Source organism: Bombyx mandarina, chromosome 04 (genome assembly GCF_030267445.1).
Source record: "Bombyx mandarina strain Sakado chromosome 04, ASM3026744v2".
Lineage (NCBI taxonomy): Eukaryota > Metazoa > Arthropoda > Insecta > Lepidoptera > Bombycidae > Bombyx > Bombyx mandarina.
In genome coordinates this window covers 4342606-4361867 of record NC_143211.1, presented here as the reverse complement: position 1 = coordinate 4361867, position 19262 = coordinate 4342606, and the positions used below count along the sequence as shown (strand labels likewise).

Here is a 19262-nt window from a genome sequence, read left to right as displayed (position 1 = left end):
AGTTTAATATTTTAATATTGTATTTATATTCGAGGCGATCTGACGGTTATAGTTATATTAATGAAATAGAATTATTATTTTATAAAGTGAAACACGGTTCACACCGCTATAAACTTGAATAGATATTTGCAAATAAAACCAAATAGGTTGACAGTAATATTATATGCCTTCGTCAAAAAAGTTTGTGTTTAACAAAGAATAAAATTACTCTCCACCGAGAGTATTATCTGTGCTTTTACCAAGTGGGCTCGGCGTGGCTTCTGGCATGGCGGAGCCATAGATACACTTAATATATTTGCGAAGCTGTGTGAATAGTTTTATTTTGTTGTTGTTTCTTTAGGTTTAAACGTTTAATAACGGTGGTTTATTAACTGCTTAGCATCCGTGAAAGTACATAAATATGGGATAATGAAACAAAGCCTCTGGTCATGGCTTCTCGGGTTCTTTCAAAAGTTCACTTACGTCGCACTAAATAACTACCCTTTCCTGGCTGAGCCTTTGCTCGCCCACCTGCCCTGATAAAACTGGAAAGGTCTACGGGCCACCAGTAAATTCTCAAACATACAAAAAAAACCACCACTTCATCGAGCCTTTATTTCATCCCATCTCATTCCGATTCATTTCTTTTATACCAATTGATTGCACTCTCAAATAAATCAACGTCATCTCATTGCGCTCTATATCATTTTTGGTGTAATAGAATACGTATTTATTAATTGAAGATTTTTCTTATCAGAAATCGATTGCAAATCTTAAAAAAAGAAGAAAAAGAATGCGTCATAAAAGTTTATTATATATCACTACATAGTATAAAACAAAGTCGCTTTCTCTGTCCCTATATCCCTATGTATGCTTAAATCTTTAAAATTACGCAACGGATTTTGATGCGGGTTTTTTTAATAGATATAGTGATTGAAGAGGAAGGTTTATATGTATAATAACATCCATTAAATAGTGGAGAAATCAATAATAAATTACAGTTTGCAAAGCGAAGCGAGGGCGGGTCGCTAGTATTCTATAATTTAAGTAGTATTGAAAAGAAAAGGATATATAAGGAAATTAAATTGTAAGCGAAAAAGTGAACCTAGAAAAGAAAAAAAAACTGAATACCTACAAAAGAACTTCTGAATGATTCACTGCTTGAGCTTGCGATTTATCTACATGTATTTAGTTACAAAATAAATATATTTTATATCCTATGACGTTTGTATTTAAAATTATTTAATTACAAATTTTGCTAAATTACAATAATTGCATTTGAACATGATTTTTTTTTTTAGTAGTATGCAAGTAGCTTTGTTTTTACGACTGGAATCTTTGACCGTCATTTTCGCGAATTTCAAGATTACTTGTTAACTTGAAAATTTACACAGGCATCAAAGACCGATAACAATACAATAATTTTATAATTACGCTCTAACATACTGATTATGATTAATACATTCTAAACTACAAATTATTATTACTAATTATTATTAACTATTAAAAAACATGTTTAGATGATAGATTCTAGGAAGAGATATCTGTCAATTTCCTGCGAACAATTTCGTTGGCTTGCAATGTCCAGGCTCCTCGGTGTTGTCTTCTTATAAACACAGCTAAGGCTAGTTTCTGTTTCTAGCTTTCCGTAATAGGATCCGCTCTATAAGACGGATTCTTGAAAGTCACACATGGATCTATGTACAGCTTATTGGTACGGGCCCCTTGATCTGGATTGTACTGTTTCATCAGTTCCATGTACTCCTTCCTGTCGTGATACTTCGTCATCAATTTCCAAACAACCAATGTTCCGATCCCTACCAAGATGACGGTTACAGATACTATCACGCCCAGCTCTGTAAGCAACAGAATACGTTATGCTGATATAAGTAGATAGAGCTTTTCAAAGCTGACTTAAAACAATCTATTTTTTTTTTTATTTTTTTTTTTATTGCCTTTGTAGGCAGACGGGCATACGGCCCACCTGATGGTGAGTGGTTACCGTCGCCCATGGACTTCAGCAATGCAAGGGGCAGAGCCAAGCCGCTGCCTACCGCAAATCTATACGTTAACATTTGTCAACATTGTTAGATGTACATATTTCATAAAAAAATCGGATTTTGTTAGCTGCTGCTACTGCTGTGAAGAAAGGCAACGTGTTTTTTTTTTATTTATATTATTTTTCTATGCAGACTTATATGGAACATCGAACAACAATCTATTTATATTTATTATTTTAAAGTCGGCGTGGCCTAAAGGATAAAAAGGCCCGGTGCTTTCGATGTGAGCGACGCGTTACTCTGGCAAAAATTGTAATACAATTTACGTAATTTTTGGTAGTAGGGGCGTTCCCTGAGTCCGCATGGTAGGTATCACCACCCTGCCTATTTCTGCCGTGAAGCAGTAATGCATTTCCGTTTGAAGGGCGGGGCAGCCGTTGTACTATAAAACTGAGACTTACAACTTTTATCTTGAAGTTATTTTTATTTTTATTTTTTTATTGCTTAGATGGATGGACGAGCTCACAGCCCACCTGGTGTTAAGTGGTTACTGGAGCCCATAGACATCTACAACGTAAATGCGCCACCCACCTCGAGATATAAGTTCTAAGGTCTCAGAATAGTTACAACGGCTACCCCACCCTTCGAACCGAAACGCATTACTGCTTCACGGCGGAAAATAGGCGGGGTGGTGGTACCTACCCGTGCGGACTCACAAGAGGTCCTACCACCAGTGATTACGCAAATTATAATTTTGCGGGTTTGGTTTTTATTACACGATGTTATTCCTTCACTGTGGAAGTCAATCGTGAACATTTGTTGAGTACGAATACGTACTCAATTTTTAATAATTACCAATTAAAGTTAAAATAAAGTAAAAAAAAAGTTAAAATAACTCAATAAAAATTACCAATTTTTCTAATGAAATATCATTAGAAAAATTGGTACCCGCCTGCGGGATTCGAACACCGGTGCATCGCTACATACGAATGCACCGGACGTTTTATCCTTTAGGCCACGACGACTTCAAAACGTGGTGGCAGCATTTACGTTATTTCTATGGACTCCGATAACCACTTAACACAAGGCGAGCCATGAGCTCGTCCACAAATCCAAGCGATAAAAAGGGTATCAAAACGCATTAATATAAGTTTCGCAAACACAATAATTGGAAACTCACTTAAAATATTCTCATCGCAATTCTTGTTTTTCTGTATCAATAATTCGATCCCGTAACCATCTTGATATTTATATGCAAAAGTCGTATAGCAGCCGTTTTCCATCCTCAGTTCTGGGCATAAATTCCAACTCGGATCCAAAGGGTCTTCAAGCGAATCGCTGCTATTCATTTTTATATAAGGACGGCTGTATTGGTTAAGATCTTCATTGTTGAAACGTAGGACGTGACTACTAAGTTTTATACATTGCTTCTTGTGACAGTCGGCGCAAGGAGATAGGGCGCACAGTGAATCTAGCTGCCGAGGATCCCAGTCGCTTAATTCTTGGCATTCACACTTGCCGCATAAGCAAAAACCGTAATCGTTGCAAACCTTAAATAATAAGTGTTTCATCTATGTTAACTGTATTATGTTCTGTTAAGTGTATATAGCAAATATTTTTAACATAGACCGTAGATACTTGTATAATATGGATCACTAATTACGCTACCAAGAAAATTCGGTAAGTCATAGGTTGGCGGGGAGATAGGTGCTTAACAAAAGACACAAGAAGAGTATGGGGAAAACGCGTCCATTTAGCCTCAGCGGGACGCCACTCCCGTCTTAGCCCAGTCCCGAAAGTGGGTTGTTGAGCGTCAGCTTTAGTCAGTTTAACTCTGACGCGTCTCGCCTACCGCTCATGACGCGTAAGGGAAAGTCCGGCGATTTCCTCATACGAGTACACTACTTACTATACAATACTTACTATACAGTAAGTAACAGTTACCGTCACTTACGCGCCGGTCACAGTCCTCGCCGAACCCGTCGACGAAGGGCCCAACGAGTAAATTAACCCACAGACACAGCCCACTGAGTTTCTCGCCGGATCTTCTCAGTGGGTCGCGTTTCCGATTCGATGGTAGATTCTGCAAAGCACTGCCATTTGCTAGGGCCTGTGCTAGCAACACTCCGATTTGAGTCCTGTGAGCTCATCTAGGCTCACCTCAAAGCTATCAGCATAGGTAGGGGGAAAAAAACTTACGCGATTATCGTTTCCCTTGCACGTGCTGTTTGATTTGGGACAAGAACATGTTATCCCGGACCACTCGTCTTTGCATTGACATTTACCATCAACACATTCACCGTTGCCGCTCGTAATTTTTTCACAGTCAAGACTGTTGCATTCACAGTATTTTCCTGTGTATCTGTAATTTTAAATAGTTTAAACACAAAGATGTGATTGATGTTTTGCCAAATAATATTTCCGTTCCAGTTGCACTGATCTAGCATAGATACAGATTTTCATCTTTAAATAGGAATATTCTGCGAACTCAATGTAACAGTAATAATAGCGAGCGATATGGTTAAAAATATTTTAATAATGGTAATATCTCGTAGGATCTCTTTTCTGCAAATTACTAGTATATTTGAAGATCCGTTCGTACGTAAAACTGCCTACCAGCGAACGAACAAACATACTTAAAGACCACACAATAAAAATATAGCTTATATAATTATGTGGAAGTGGGAGCGAGAGGTAAGTATACCAGCACAATCTCTTTATAACCTACTAAAAGACTTTGGAATGTTCTAGACTTGGGTAAAGTATATACTTGAACTAGCCAGGGCCGGACTTAGGGGAGGGCAGCCGGGGCAAAAACCCCGAGGACTCCACAAACGGAGGGCCCCCACAATAGACTTTACAAAAAAATCTTTCAAAAAATTTCAAATTCAAAGTAAACACTACTAAATATCTTTTCCTTCGTCCGAAATTTAATTTCAGATAATTCTTGTCTCCGTTTATATTTATGTATGTTTGTTAAATACTAAGACAATCTACGTGGTTTCACAATAAATTATTTATTGGAAAACTCGACTGAAAAAAATTCTTCATTTTATTTGTAAAATAATTTGGGGCCAGGGGGCCTCCGCTCCTCTATTGCCCCGAGACTTCTAAATCTGGCCCTGAACTCAGATTCAAAGCCGCACTAGTAGGTCCTTATCAAATTTGACTAGGCAAGGGGCGGAACGTGGAGAATTTAGGTGAGCGTAATATGCATTGATAGAGGCGCCTAAATCGATACTAGGGTTGCAAGTAAGCTGGCATTCGTCGTGTGTACAAATTACTCTCTTAGCAAAACAATAGACTCAGTACCCGCACGGTGAATCCTTGGATTGCTAGGAAATTCGTCTCTCTATTAATAAATATGTACCCGACGTTGATGATGATGATGCGAAATTTGATTCGAATCTTGAATATAAAATTACATTGAATGATATTTGTATAGATATTAGTATACATACGGATAGGTACAGTGGCAGATACCGCAGAAACACGTGTGACCGCTGCAAATGCTTCCTTCGAAATTACATGCAGAGCTAAAAAATAAATAAAGTAAAAGTCCTCTTGATAAATTCAATTTCATACAAAACACTCGACAGCCCTAAAAACTTATTTACCTAATATGAACCAGAAAACTGATATTAAAATTGTATAAAGGACCAATGACCAGACAATATTTTAATTACTTTCGCTTAATTACCATATTTTATTCGTTTTTAGTGGATTGATAATGTTTTTTTAAATACAAAATTCTGAAACTGCAATCTATATATGAAGCAAAAACTTTGTACCCCTTTTTAAGAAAATTGCGCGGACGGACTAGTATGAAATTTCCCACACATATATAGAATATAAAGAAGAAGTGCAGAGAGTTAATATTTTTTTTAATTATGCATTAATAATACATTATGTAAATCAATAAAAAAAACATTACACGCACTACCATGTATTTGACAGACACATTATACTCTTTGTTTATTGTCAAACTTTTGTTATTGCTTAAAGTCTGTAGTTAAATTGAGAATAAATTAATATTGTTTATCTTTAATATTATTTGTCTATAGTGTAGTCTTGGCGAAATCTGTGACTATAGAAGTATAATAGTTTTTTTTTTGTTTTTTTTATTGCCCTTGTAGGCAGACGAGTATACGGTCCACCTGATGGTGAGTGGTTACCGTCACCCATGGTCTTCAGCAATGCCAGGGGCAGAGCCAAGCCGCTGCCTACCGAATTTGACAATAGAACCTTGATAATGTTCAAACTTATAGTTTCAATTAAATATAGTTCAAAAAAATAAATCCATTAACACACTTCCTAACCTTTTTGTATGGCTGACGCACAAACTGTGTAGGCCCAGAAATGGGAGTTTTTTTTTTTATTATAATCGAATTTCGACTACTGCAGGACTACTAGTTACAGTAAACAGGTACGTACTTTCCGTCGTCACATAAGCACTGTCCGCACTCAAGAGGTCTGCCGTTGCAATATCCCGAGGATTTTTCATTTCCTTCGCACCGACAATCACTTATAACATCAATATCGATTGATAATTTCTCAGCCAGTCCTTGTACCGAAAATTCGACCGAAACATTGTCCGCACTGTCGTAGTTAAGAATCTCGACTGACCCTTCAAATTTTATAGATTGATCTGTTTTGACCAGGCAGTTCTTATCGTAGTTTCCTTTAGTGCAGTTAGGACTTAAGTGTATCTTCACGTTTTCAATATTTTTCGCTTTAATATCCACGTTCAGCGTGACGTTTCCAATGATTTGCTAATATAAAAAAAAACATATGAATATCAGCATAAAAAAATGTAATTATCAGAATCAGAAAAAAAATTTGAAGGGTGGGGCAGCCGTTGTAACTATACTGAGACCTTAGAGCTTATATCTCAAGGTGAGTGGTGTATTTACGTTTTAGATGTATATGGGCTCCAGTAACCAATTAACACCAGGTGGGCTATGAGCACGTAGATGGAGCCCATAGACATCTACGACGTAAATGCGCCACCCACCTTCAGATATAAGTTCTAAGGTCTCAGTAGAGTTACGAAGCGACGGCTGCCCCATCCTTCAAACCGAAACGCATCACTGCTTCACGGCAGAAATAGGCAGGGCGGTGGTACCTACCCGTGCGGACTCACAAAAGGTCCTACCACCAGTAAAAAATGCCCTTATTATACACCATTACTTATACATTATTACAATCCCTAATTAAGATGTATGCTAATACCTTGTATATTTTCTTTAAAGTTTGACCTGTAGTGTCGTATGGATTAATCGGTTCATTGACCCAGTCGTCTATGTACGAACCAGATATCACATCTGACAAACTCTGGTAAGCTGATTTCACAGTTGATTCAACTAGAAACAGTACTGTCACTTTGTAATAATCGACAAGTTTATTAATCATGCCAACGCTAGGGTAATCCATTGTCAATTCTCTCTTATATCTTTTGTTCTTTAAATCCGTGTAACACTGTCCGTCATATGGCTCAAATATACCGGATACTCTTCCGTCGCCGGCGTCATGGTAATTGTTGTTGGTTAGAACGACTATGATCTTTCTAGATTTTTCACGCCATCCAATAAGCTTATCGCAGACAATAGCTTGGGCTATAGCGTCCAAGCATCCAGTTGGCGGATCACGATTGTAGCCCGTGGGTGTGGATTCTAAAGCAGTAACGAATTTCTGATGGTCTTTTGTCAAACTCAATTCATGAGCGAATGAGTAGCTTTCTTTACCATTCTCCTTCCTGTAATTTATTTTCGAATATATTTCAGAATATTTTTTTTGCATTGTTCTAAGGAAGCTTATAAACTTAATCATTACAAAACTTCATCAAAGCTATTTTAGCAGACACCAGTGTTTGTCGTAGATAGAGGAAGTCGAACATTGATTTGCATCCCCATTGATGTTGAGTGGCAACCAGAGTCCATACATATAACAAAGGATATGCCGCTGCCAATCTCGACAATTGAGGTCTTAATGAAAACGCAGTGCTTTTACTACTGATGTAAAATAGTTAAAGAAAATAGGAAGAAATAAAGGAGAGACAAGAAGAATTTGAGAACAATAAGGTAATTGAAGATAAGATATTCGAAATGATTCTACTGAATTAATGAATTTTACTGTACTTACCACGTGTTTTTATCTATAAATGTACCCACTCCTAAAGTAAAGTCGTTCGTCAGAGTCTCCAGGGTTTTGTAAAGGCCGTCGGCTTTGCTTGCAATATTCTTTATTTTCGTTCCCATCATAGCGGAGGCATCCAACAAGAAATACACATCAACGGGATTGTCCTTGAAATCGTAGGTGAAATTGAACTTTTGTGGTTCACCTATACGAAGTTTCATTTCGTATTTCAACGGTTTGATTTGTTTGTTCTCGTTCGATTCAATCATTATACTATTCGAGAGTTCATTGACTGGTACCGGCTCAGGACACCAATCTGCCTCATACGAAGAACGAGGGATACATCTTGTCCGGTTAAACGCTTTCTGTAAAGAATATAACATTTTATTTTTATTGGTATACTTCAATTTATCGTTCTCTCTTTCGTTTCAAGTCTTATCTTGAAGAGCCCTAAATGATTTTCTTAGTATAAATCAATACGCTTTTGCATTATTTTTTTCCTAAGAAATCAGATCAGCATTCGTCCCATCTTACATTCAAAGGTGTGTCATGAATGTGGCTAACACTAGGCAAATAGCCGTTCACTACAGCTAAAGACTCATTTGAAATCTCGCTTCGTAATGCTCACAAAACATTCGTAAAAAGAAAGTTTGTATCAGCCGGATTTAAAATGTAAAAAATTACTTCTAGAGACACACTGTGCATGGATAAAGTGGTAGTAATGTTACGCGCTGGTGTTGGGGATAAATAAAAATTCTACCGAAGTACAAGTTAACATAGAGATAGAGAATATTCCACAAAAGTCTAGTATTGTGTGTTTCCGTATCTGACAATAGATGGCGTTGTACTTCTCGAGCGATCTAAATGCTACTAGATCCTTCGATATTCGTTCGACTATTCGGCGATAGATGGCGTTACTCTTACAGGCGTAACAGGAAGAATAAATTCTGCTACGCCACCGAAGGTAAAAATTACCTGACGGGATCATCTCAAGCAATTCCTTCGAATGCGAATTCATCGTTGAATATGACATAATAAATAAAACATCGAATCCTTCTTAGTCCAAGAGATTTCAAACGAATTTTGATATCAGGATTTACGATAATCTTTGCAGCCCTCGTCTACTTATACGTTAAGAGCATTAAGATGGTCCGTAGGAGACAAGTCCACTCAGAGCTCTTGTCGTACCTAATATCTCAACAAAGCTACTCATTCTAGTCCAAAGGATTGGACAGCATTAATACAATTGATACCTCGATCTTATTCTGATTTTTATATCAGTCAGTAATATCGTTAAAAAAAAATGTACTTACAGCAGCACACCAAACGCAAACATTCGGATTTCTTATACACTCTTTACAATTTTCAGATTTTTCGCATAGGTCAATCAATAAACATTCTTTTAGAAGTAAAAAAAATAAAAGGTAATGTACAAACATTTTTAGTTGGTAACTGAATTTCACTGAATAACTCGTGGAAATATATATCTGTAATAATGTGCTACAAAATAACTTTGCTGCCATTATCCTGTTGGACAAATTAAAAACATAAGGCTTAGTGTACATGTGTGCCTATTCAATCGCCGTTTTGGTTTTCCAAAGATTTTTGACAGTTTTGTTTTTAACACATTATTCAACTTTTTATTTATTGCTTAGATGGGCCACCAAAGTGCAAAGGAAAAAATTAGAAACATCCCAAATTAGAAACAGTTATACGAAACAAGGTCGCACTGAGATACAAAATCTTTCAATTAAAATGCGCAAACTATAATGGCAATGGACAGGACAGAAATAGGAGGCATCGAAAAATTGAATAAAACAGGAATGACAATGGACAGGACAAGAATAGGAGGCATCGAAAAATGGAACAAAAACATAGTGTTTTGGTATCCTAGAGATAGAAAAAGGAAACGAGGCAGACAGATTCGGAGGTGGGAACACGGGATAAAGACGTTAACAGGAAAACTATGGACAAGGAAAGCTCTAAGCCGAGTAGAGTGGAAGATGGAGGAGGCCTTTGCCAGGGTTGGGCAAACAGATGAAGATGTCGATGTTACCAACTCGGCAGAGTCGTTAATTTAAATTTATTATTTGTAAATATCCTTTTTGCGTCTGAATAAAGGCTTTTATTATTAGATGGATAGACGAGCTTACGGTCCACTTGGTATTAAGAGCTACTAGAGCCCATAGACGTCTGTTTCTACCGTGAAACACTAATGCGTTCCGTTCCGAAGGATGGGTCAGATGGACTGGTTAATAAGATAGGCGTTATTCAAAATGTCATTTCTGTGGTTCCGGTAAACACTTAATATCAGGTGGGCCATCAACACGTTCAACGGTCTATTCAGTAAGCTATTAAATACTTAGATAACTCATTCGATTTAAATCAGACGACACAGCTTACAGTTTACACTTACCTTTTTGTGTTCGTATTTATATCGCGTTACGTACTTACCTTTTTGTGTTCGTATTTATATCGCGTTACATTATTGTGGTCATGTTTTCCTGCATTTATATTTGTACGTTTCGTTTATGACTAGTTGTGATCGTGTAGGGCTCACGAAGCTATGTTTCGTTTAACGAAAGTCACTGTTCTTATGATTTTTTTTGGTTTCGCTAGTGGTGCTTCCATTTGTGGACAGTTCAAGACATGTAGTTCGTGTATAAGCTACGCTTCGGAGAGGTGCGTCTGGTGTAGCGAGGTACGTTCTGATGTTGAACGGCTGACGAAGCCAATAAAAGGCGAAATCTGCTGTACAGCTTATAAGGTCTTTTTTTTAATGGATACAACGTCACTGCTACATTTGAAGCGGAGCGCATCATTGTTTCCCTACATTTCTGTCTGAGATTACAATGTGTCCCAACCCTAGTGTTTAAGACAGCTACTTTGAGGTTAGGATTTAAAAAAATATAGTTGAGAATAGTGATTCTACACCTCAACGATAAATCCTGAATAACATTTCCTTCTCCAAACGAGGCCCGAGAAGAGTATTCAGCGATAGGCAACGGTTTGGTTCTGCTTCTGGCTTTGCGGACGTTCAAGAGCAGCGGTAGCTTCTCACTCTCACTATGGACCATATGCTTGTTTGTCTAAGAGGACAATGAAATAAATAATTTTGTTTTTTTTTATTGCTTTGATGGGTGGACGAGCTCACAGCCCACCTGGTGTTAAGTGGTTACTGGAGCCCATAGACATCTACAACGTAAATGCGCCACCCACCTGGAGATATAAGTTCTAAGGTCTCAGTATAGTTACAACGGCTACCCCACCCTTCGAACCGAAACGCATTACTGCTTCACGGCGGAAATAGGCGGGGTGGTGGTACCTACTCGTTAGAGTTTGTTGGTGACGCTTTCATATATCTACTGTAAATTAGGCGAACATTATACACGCTGTGCAATCTTTAGAATCAATTAATCGCTTAAAACTAAGTGGGCCGCAAAGACACGAAAAAAGTGCAATGATGAGAGGTAGAGAGTATATTCAAGCAGTAGTGGAAGTCCTCACCTGTCTCTTTCTTCTTATTCTCCCATAACTTTTCCTGTATTAACTGATCGAAAAAATTAAAAAAAGACTATTGCTGTTTTAGGCTGAAACAAAACACACTAGATGTCAACCTGAAATCTTCGCAAGCGACCAAACTTGGTGCAACAGTTCTTTTATTTACAACCCTAAATTTGAAAAGTTTGAAGAACAACACGTGCCCTATCAAAGTGTTGATGATCACGGCAGAAAGACGATCGTCACACCTGGTCACATCAAAATTAAAGTACGACCTGGTGTTCCAGTCGATTTTAAAATGCTTTATAAACCTATAGAGCATTTCCCGCTCGATGTTTATTTTCTCATGGATAACTCTTATACTATGAGACAATTTCAGAACGAACTAAAATCACAGGCTATTAATATTTTGAAAGAATTAAGTGCTTTCACAAAGAATGTTCGATTGGGATTCGGAACCTTTGTAGAAAAACCAGTTTATCCATATTACGATAAAAACAGGTAACCATTCGTCCTTTTTCTTGACTTAGTTTTTTACATTCATCCATTATGTTCATATAAGGTACCTGATATTTCAGATACCAAAAGTCCATACCGTTTGAAAATGTATTATCCTTAACGGCAGACATATCGAAATTGAACAACACAGTTCGCCAAATCGATTTTGGTTCAAATTTCGATGACCAAGAAGCTGGCTTAGATGCTCTGATGCAGGTTATGACCTGCACCAAAGAAATAGGGTGGCGAACAGAAGCAAGACGTATTATAGTACTCTTCACTGACGCGCCGTATCATAGTATGGGAGACGGTAAAATGATCGGCATATTAAAACCGAATGATATGGAATGCCACTTAAAAGATAATATTTATGACGATACAGCAACGACACAAGATTACCCGTCTGTAAGCCAGATAAATAAAGTAGCAACAGAAAGAAATTTCAAAATCATATTTGCTACTATTGAAAGGGTATCCGAGGTTTACAAAGAATTGTCAAATGCAATACTAGGATCAGAAACAGCAATTTTAATTAAAAAAGAGGAAGGGGAGTCAAATATTGTGCCTATAATTAAAACTGCCTATTTGGTACGTACCTATATGAGTCTCAATTTAGAATGGCAATAAACTGTTGATTTCCAATATCAATTCTAATGTGAAATTTAAATTGCAGGAAGCCGAAAGTGTTGTAAGGCTAGTATCTGATTTTCCAAGTTCAGTTAATGTCAAGTATAGTCCGGATTGCAATGAAATTGAGAAGAAAAATTGCAGAAGTACACATTTAAATCCCATTGTAGAAATAAATGTTACAATAGTTGCTGGATCGTGTCTCGATGGAAATTCTTCTAGAGTCTTTAAAATAAGTCCGCATGGTCTTCATGATATTGATGTAGGTGTTGAGTTAGAGGTTGACTGTCAATGTGAATGCGAGAAGGTGAAAAAAGAGAAGAGTCCCGTTTGTTTTAATGCTGCGTATTTATTGTGCGGCGTATGCATCTGTGACAGGTAAGGTTTACTAAAACAAAACATAGCTTAAGCATACCGAAAAAAATGTATGCGCGCATGACTATTAACACTAAACATTATTTTTGAAGTGGGACTACAATTTCAACCGTGTTAACGTGGGATAGAGGATTTAGCTTTTAACTGAAACTTAATGATATAAGCTTACGCAAGGTGATGTGGTATCTCCCACAGAATTTGGGTATTTTTCTACAAATCCAAACGCCAACAGAAGGTAAAACTCATCTGGTTTCCCAAAGGGATGTGTGTTGTTTGAATATTTACACTAAGCTGCATGCCACAGTGGTTGTTGATAATGATGTTGACCTCTCATTACTTTGGTTATCAAAACTATCGGCTTCTGGGTGTATATATTTTTTTGGAAGAAAGGATTCGTTTGGCTCCCAAAGCCTTTGGGATTTGTTAACAGTTATCCGAGCATTTCCGAACTACAATGCTACAATGGCCCGGCTATGCTATACTTGCTAGCGGGCACAAACGAAAATAAGTTTGTATCCAACTTTCTAATAGAAGATTCAATTAAATATTCGCTTAATTTTAGTGACAGTAAGGAATCAAACGTGGCTGAAGATTTAGAAAGCCCTCATTGTAGATATCATGGACAATACGTGTAAGTTGGTTTTTATATCATTTTTGGTTTTTCTATCATTTTTTATGAGACATGTTGGTAATCAAAAAAATCTACTCGGGTCTTAACTGCAACTGTTTAAGTGGTATTATATATACAGCATCCCTAAAATCCCTCCGATTCAAGACAGTATTTTTTCGTGTACATAATGTATGAAAGTTTATTAATCATTTAAGACATTCTCGAATACTGAAGTCCGTGAATGACGCCTCAAACAATGAATGACATTTGAGACTTCTGAGTGAGTTGAGACAAGTAGAACGTCTGGTCGACTGCCCAGCGTTCGAAATTGGTTGGGCGCTATTATACTACCTACCTAGTTAAATATACGTTTAACCCGCGCTACAAGTACCTAATTTATTGATTTTGATTACTGAATATTTAACATTCTACAAAAATTATGTAGCACGTTGTCACATTAAGAACAAACATTAAATTAACAATGAACAATGAACAAAAAATTAACAACGTAAATGCGCCACCCACCATGAGATACAAGTTCTAAGGTCTCAAGTATAGTTACAACGGCTGCCCCACCCTTCAAACCGAAACGCATTACTGCTTTACGGCAGAAATAGGCAGGGTAGTGGTACCTGTGAGTCCGCGCGGGTAGGTTATTTATAATACATAACTTATATCTCAAGGTGGATTTTTTTTTATGGCTTGGCTTGCAGTTGGGTGGCGCATTTACGTTGTAGATGTCTATGGGCTCCAGTAACCACTTAACACCAGGTGGGCTGTGAGCTCGTCTACCCATCTATGCAATAAATAAATAAAAAGCACTACACAACATGCGCTGTAAAAACAAAAAAAAAACAAAAAAAAATGTGTTGTACTTATTACATTATTTATATTTTAGTTGCGGCCGTTGTATTTGTAAGCCCGGATATTCAGGTGACACGTGCGAATATGATGATAATTTGTGTATGAGTAACTGCAAAAAGGGAACGTGCTATATGGGTAAATGTAATTGTCAAGAGGGCTGGTCGCCTCCTAACTGTCTGTGTCCTGTAAGCAACAAGGATTGCATAGCGCCGTGGTCAGACGAGAATGAGGTAAAGATTTAAACCTTTTCTTCTACGAATATGGATTATCACAATGAATTATGCAATGTGTATTACAAAACTTATTACTGGTGGTAGGACCTCTTGTGAGTCCGCGCGGGTGGGTACCACCACCCTGCCTATTTCTGCCGTGAAGCAGTAATGCGTTACGGTTTGAAGGGTGGGGCAGCCGTTGTAACTATACTGAGACCTTGTGTACTGGCTGGGACGCCGCCTTGGGTTCTGGAAGCGGAGGCGCTCGCCGCTGACTATAAGTGGCGGGCTGAACTTCGTGCCCGGGGCGTGGCGCGTCCCAGCCCCAGTGTGGTCAGAGCGCGGAGGGCCCAATCTCGGCGGTTCGTGCTGGAGTCATGGTCGAGACGGCTGGCTGATCCTTCGGCTGGTCGTAGGACCGTCGAGGCGATTCGCCCGGTCCTTGTGGATTGGGTGAATCGTGACAGAGGACGCCTCACTTTCCGGCTCACGCAGGTGCTCACTGGGCATGGTTGTTTCGGTGAGTTCCTGCACCGGATCACAGCCGAGCCGACGGCAGAGTGCCACCATTGTGGTTGCGACTTGGACACGGCAGAGCATACGCTCGTCGCCTGCCCCGCATGGGAGGGGTGGCGCCGTGTCCTCGTCGCAAAAATAGGAACCGACTTGTCGTTGCCGAGTGTTGTGACATCGATGCTCGGCGACGACGAGTCGTGGAAGGCGATGCTCGACTTCTGCGAGTGCACCATCTCGCAGAAGGAGGCGGCGGGGCGCGTGAGAGACGCACAATCCCGCCGCCGTCGAGCGGGGGCCAGGGAGGCGGATCTCGCCCAAGCCCTGGCCCTCTAAGTGTCTCGGGTCCCCCTCACATGTCGGTCTGGGGACTGGCGAGGGGGGCCTAAGAAGACGACGTGCAAGCTGCTCTGCACGCGTTTTACGCAAGAGCATCCGGGTGATGGAAGGCCGGCTATCCTCGACCCACGCTGGTTCTGGCCCAGCGGGGTATTCCGTAGGGTAACCCACTCTAACCGGCGCCATCTAGGCGGGCTTCGGACAGTCTGCCGATCGAGAGGGCTGGTGGTCGTGGCGCCGACGACCGCCAGTCCGGCGTCCCTAGGGGGAGGGTGATGGGAGAGATGTGCTCCGCACTAAACGCTTCACTTTCCCCCCTTTGCCTTGTCATGAGTTCTGTCTCATGCGAGGTTTGGACGTTGGTTGTTGAGCGACAGGAGGTTTTAGTCAGTTCGACTCTGACATACCCCGCCCAGTATCCCCAGAAAAGGGCGGAAGTCCGGCGATTTCCTCCTGACCAAAAAAAAAAAAAAACTATACTGAGACCTTAGAACTTATATCTCAAGTTGGGTGGCGCATTTACGTTGTAGATGTCTATGGGCTCCAGTAACTACTTAACACCAGGTGGACTGTGGGCTCGTCTACCCATCTAAGCAATAAAACAAACAAAAAAATGCGCAACTAAACATGCTATTATTTCGAATTCAGAATGAGATACTAATAGTAAGCATCTGGAGGGGGCTGGCGTCACACATAAAATGTCTTCTTCATAATATCAACTCAATATTCATCTAAAACGTTTAGATAACTTTTGTTTCTGTAACCAACAGGTTTGCTTCGGCAACGGGGAATGTAAATGTGGAGAATGTTCCTGTGATAAAGTTAGCGGCAAAAATGAATCGTATTTCGGCACATTCTGCGACTTATGCACTGATTGCGCCGCAAAATACTGTAAAAAATATGAAGACTACGTATATTGTAATTACTTGAACGAAAAGTCATTTTGTGATCAATCATTCTTAAACGGAAAGGACACGGTTGTTAAGATTGTTAATTCAACGGAAATCATAAATGATAACATTCAAAAGGCTACTTGGTGTGCCAAGCTATTGGATAACGGAACATCGATTGTGTTCAAATACCACCACGAGGACAATAAACTTTTTTTGACTATACAAAAGGAAAAGCAGATACCGCCTAAAGCTAATTTATATAGTGAGTACATTGACCCTTTCACTAATATTTGATTGACTCGGTGGGGCTCTAGTTTGATGGGCTGAGGATCAAATGTCGGTTTGAATACCACGTCGTCATCGAAAACCTTCGTAGAACGAACAGGGTTGTTGCTAAATGCTTCAGTTTAATATCTACTATTATTTATTTAATGATCGAAATTCAACTATACTCACTGCCGCATAAAAATTAAATTTCGCATACGTTTTTTCGCATATTCAATTGTCTCGTTCGTTTTGTATTGACATTAAGAAGAAAATAAACTGACTACTCCTAAAACATTGATGACGCCCAAAGTTGTCAATAGTTACTAACCAAAACATACAGAAAATCGGAACAAAAACAATGGAGAACATAGCATGTATTTCCGAATTTATATATAATAATATATATATATTAATTCTTATTTATTATACATTTAAACGTAAGTAATATATAATGTTACTGATTTATTATCATTGTCTGTGTCCCAGAGTACAGACAATTCTAGTCTAAAGCCATGTGTTATTTCCCAATGTGTTGTGTCCCAATTTTATTTATTGAATTATACATTTTAATTAATACAAATCAATTGTAGCGTGTGTGACGGAACACAATTTGAATAGACTGGCAGAATTTCGTTTTTAATTAATTTCCATCTATTCAAGTTACATCAAAATTGTTCAAAACCCAGGATTTAGTAAAATCGAAAAACCTATAAAAACTTGTATCGTAGCTATACATAGATACTACGAGTATAACTCATTTATAAATGGCTTATATTACATTTTCAGTTGTTGTGGGTAGTGTGATCTCTGCTATTGTATTGATTGGCTTGCTGACTCTCATCGGATGGAAGGTTTTGACAGATATCTACGATCAAAGGGAATACAGGAAAGTGGAAGAAGCGGCCAAAGCCGCCGGCTTTGATGTTTCAAATCCTTGTTACGAAAACCCGACTACAGAATTTCCGAACCCATCTTACAGACCTACGAAATAGACAATGAAAAAAGTAGATTATGTTCTTCAAGTACACCACATTTTTCATAGTATTAAACAACTTAATAAACTTATTTATAATTTGTTTTAATTTTAACCTGTTATCGGAATTCTCTTTTCAATCAAGCTCTTGTTTTTTGCATTCCAAACAATTAATACGAAAAATATTGAAACCATATTACTAGGTCCATAATAACTACTCCAGCTCTCAACACAAATATCAAACTTATTACGAAGAATATTACTAAATTTCAAAAATAAAAGATGCTGTTTGATGTGACGAAACAGTCGGAGCGGCGCGGCGCCGGCGGAGTTTTTAAATGTTTGTGTGTATTTCAATCAGCTGACATCACGTGATCTTTTTGAGTTCGCGGAACTCGATTAGGCCGGCGGCACTATCGCGTTTGCTGCTTATTCGTATAACCTTCTGAGTTCCAGTTTATATGATCATTTTTACACTATTTGATCTTTACCTTGATTTTACTCTTTCGAGCGGTGAACTTTGTTTACGGAGATAGATCTTTGAGAGATAAAAGTAATTCAAGTTATCACTTACATATCTGAGATCTAGAGAATACAGATTGTTCATCACGCGCTGAAGAGGACTTGATGAAAGCGATGTGATATCTGAGTTGGCGAGCCCAAGTCATTTCCGTGTGTCAGCGAGTTACACTTACACTCCGTATGCTTTACCGCCTGAAGAATTTCCTTCCGCCCGAGACCAAGACAATGCTCGTTCAAACTTTGGTCTTCCCCATGATCATGATCGACTATGGTGATGTGTGCTACTTTGACCTGAATGCAGATCTACTCAATAAACATAACCGGCTTCTCAATAACTGCATTCGATTTATTTATAATCTTCGGAAATACGATCACGTATCTTCTTATCGCTCCCAACTCAAATGGCTCCCCATTCGTCAACGCCGTAGCTTGCGTGCTCTCAGTACTCTTTACTCTTTGTTGCACTCCCCAAATCCACCTGCTTATTTAACTAATTCCTTTCAATACTTAGGGTCTGACCACAGCCGAAATCTTCGTTCATCTCACAATCTTCTTCTTCGCTGTCCTCCACATAGTTCTGACTTTTTACATTCTTCATTCACAATTCAGTCTATTCTTCTACGGAATGCGCTCCCACTCAAAATAAGGTCGGCCACTACATGTGAAGCGTTTAAGACGAAGGTTCGAGAACTGTTTCTCAGAGAGTTAGCAGAGTCATCTAATTGATAATTGATAATTCTACTAGACCACTGTCTACAGTTTACGGCTTCATATACCTTTTGTTGGACCAAAACGTGTATTTGTCTAGGTACAAAGACAAAAACCAAATTAAATACCTACTCCATATCAATAAAAATAATTTGAAAATCAACTTTTAATTTATTAATTTATTTCTTAATTTATAAACTACACACACACATTTTACGTTATGTTACATCACAAAACATTATGTAT

At 38.6% G+C, this 19262-nt stretch overlaps 2 protein-coding genes across 3 annotated transcripts; one reads left to right on the top strand and one right to left on the bottom strand.

Annotated features, from left to right (window-relative positions):
• Positions 1-771: 771 nt before the first annotated feature.
• Positions 772-9624, bottom strand: LOC114247158 (integrin beta pat-3-like). Of its 2 annotated transcripts, XR_016325832.1 has the most exons (9): positions 9428-9624; positions 8121-8479; positions 7212-7734; positions 6414-6751; positions 5441-5515; positions 4179-4341; positions 3160-3529; positions 1385-1835; positions 772-835 (listed from the first exon to the last, which is right to left on the bottom strand). XR_016325832.1 is itself a non-coding variant. In XM_028180026.2 (8 exons), exons 1-8 carry the CDS (start codon positions 9551-9553, stop codon positions 1618-1620), a joined length of 2172 nt encoding a protein of 723 aa, XP_028035827.2. In that variant the 5' UTR covers positions 9554-9624; the 3' UTR covers positions 772-1617. The 2 variants fall into 2 exon arrangements, 1 of the variants encoding a protein (XP_028035827.2); XM_028180026.2 differs by having other exon boundaries at positions 772-1835.
• A 1007-nt stretch (positions 9625-10631) lies between these two features.
• LOC114247135 (integrin beta-1-A) lies at positions 10632-17878 on the top strand. Its single transcript, XM_028180000.2, has 8 exons — positions 10632-10815; positions 11704-12116; positions 12194-12701; positions 12787-13118; positions 13678-13746; positions 14624-14819; positions 16424-16808; positions 17600-17878. The coding sequence occupies exons 1-8, from the start codon at positions 10681-10683 to the stop codon at positions 17803-17805; spliced, it is 2244 nt and encodes a 747-aa protein (XP_028035801.2). The 5' UTR covers positions 10632-10680; the 3' UTR covers positions 17806-17878.
• The last annotated feature ends 1384 nt before the right edge of the window (positions 17879-19262 follow it).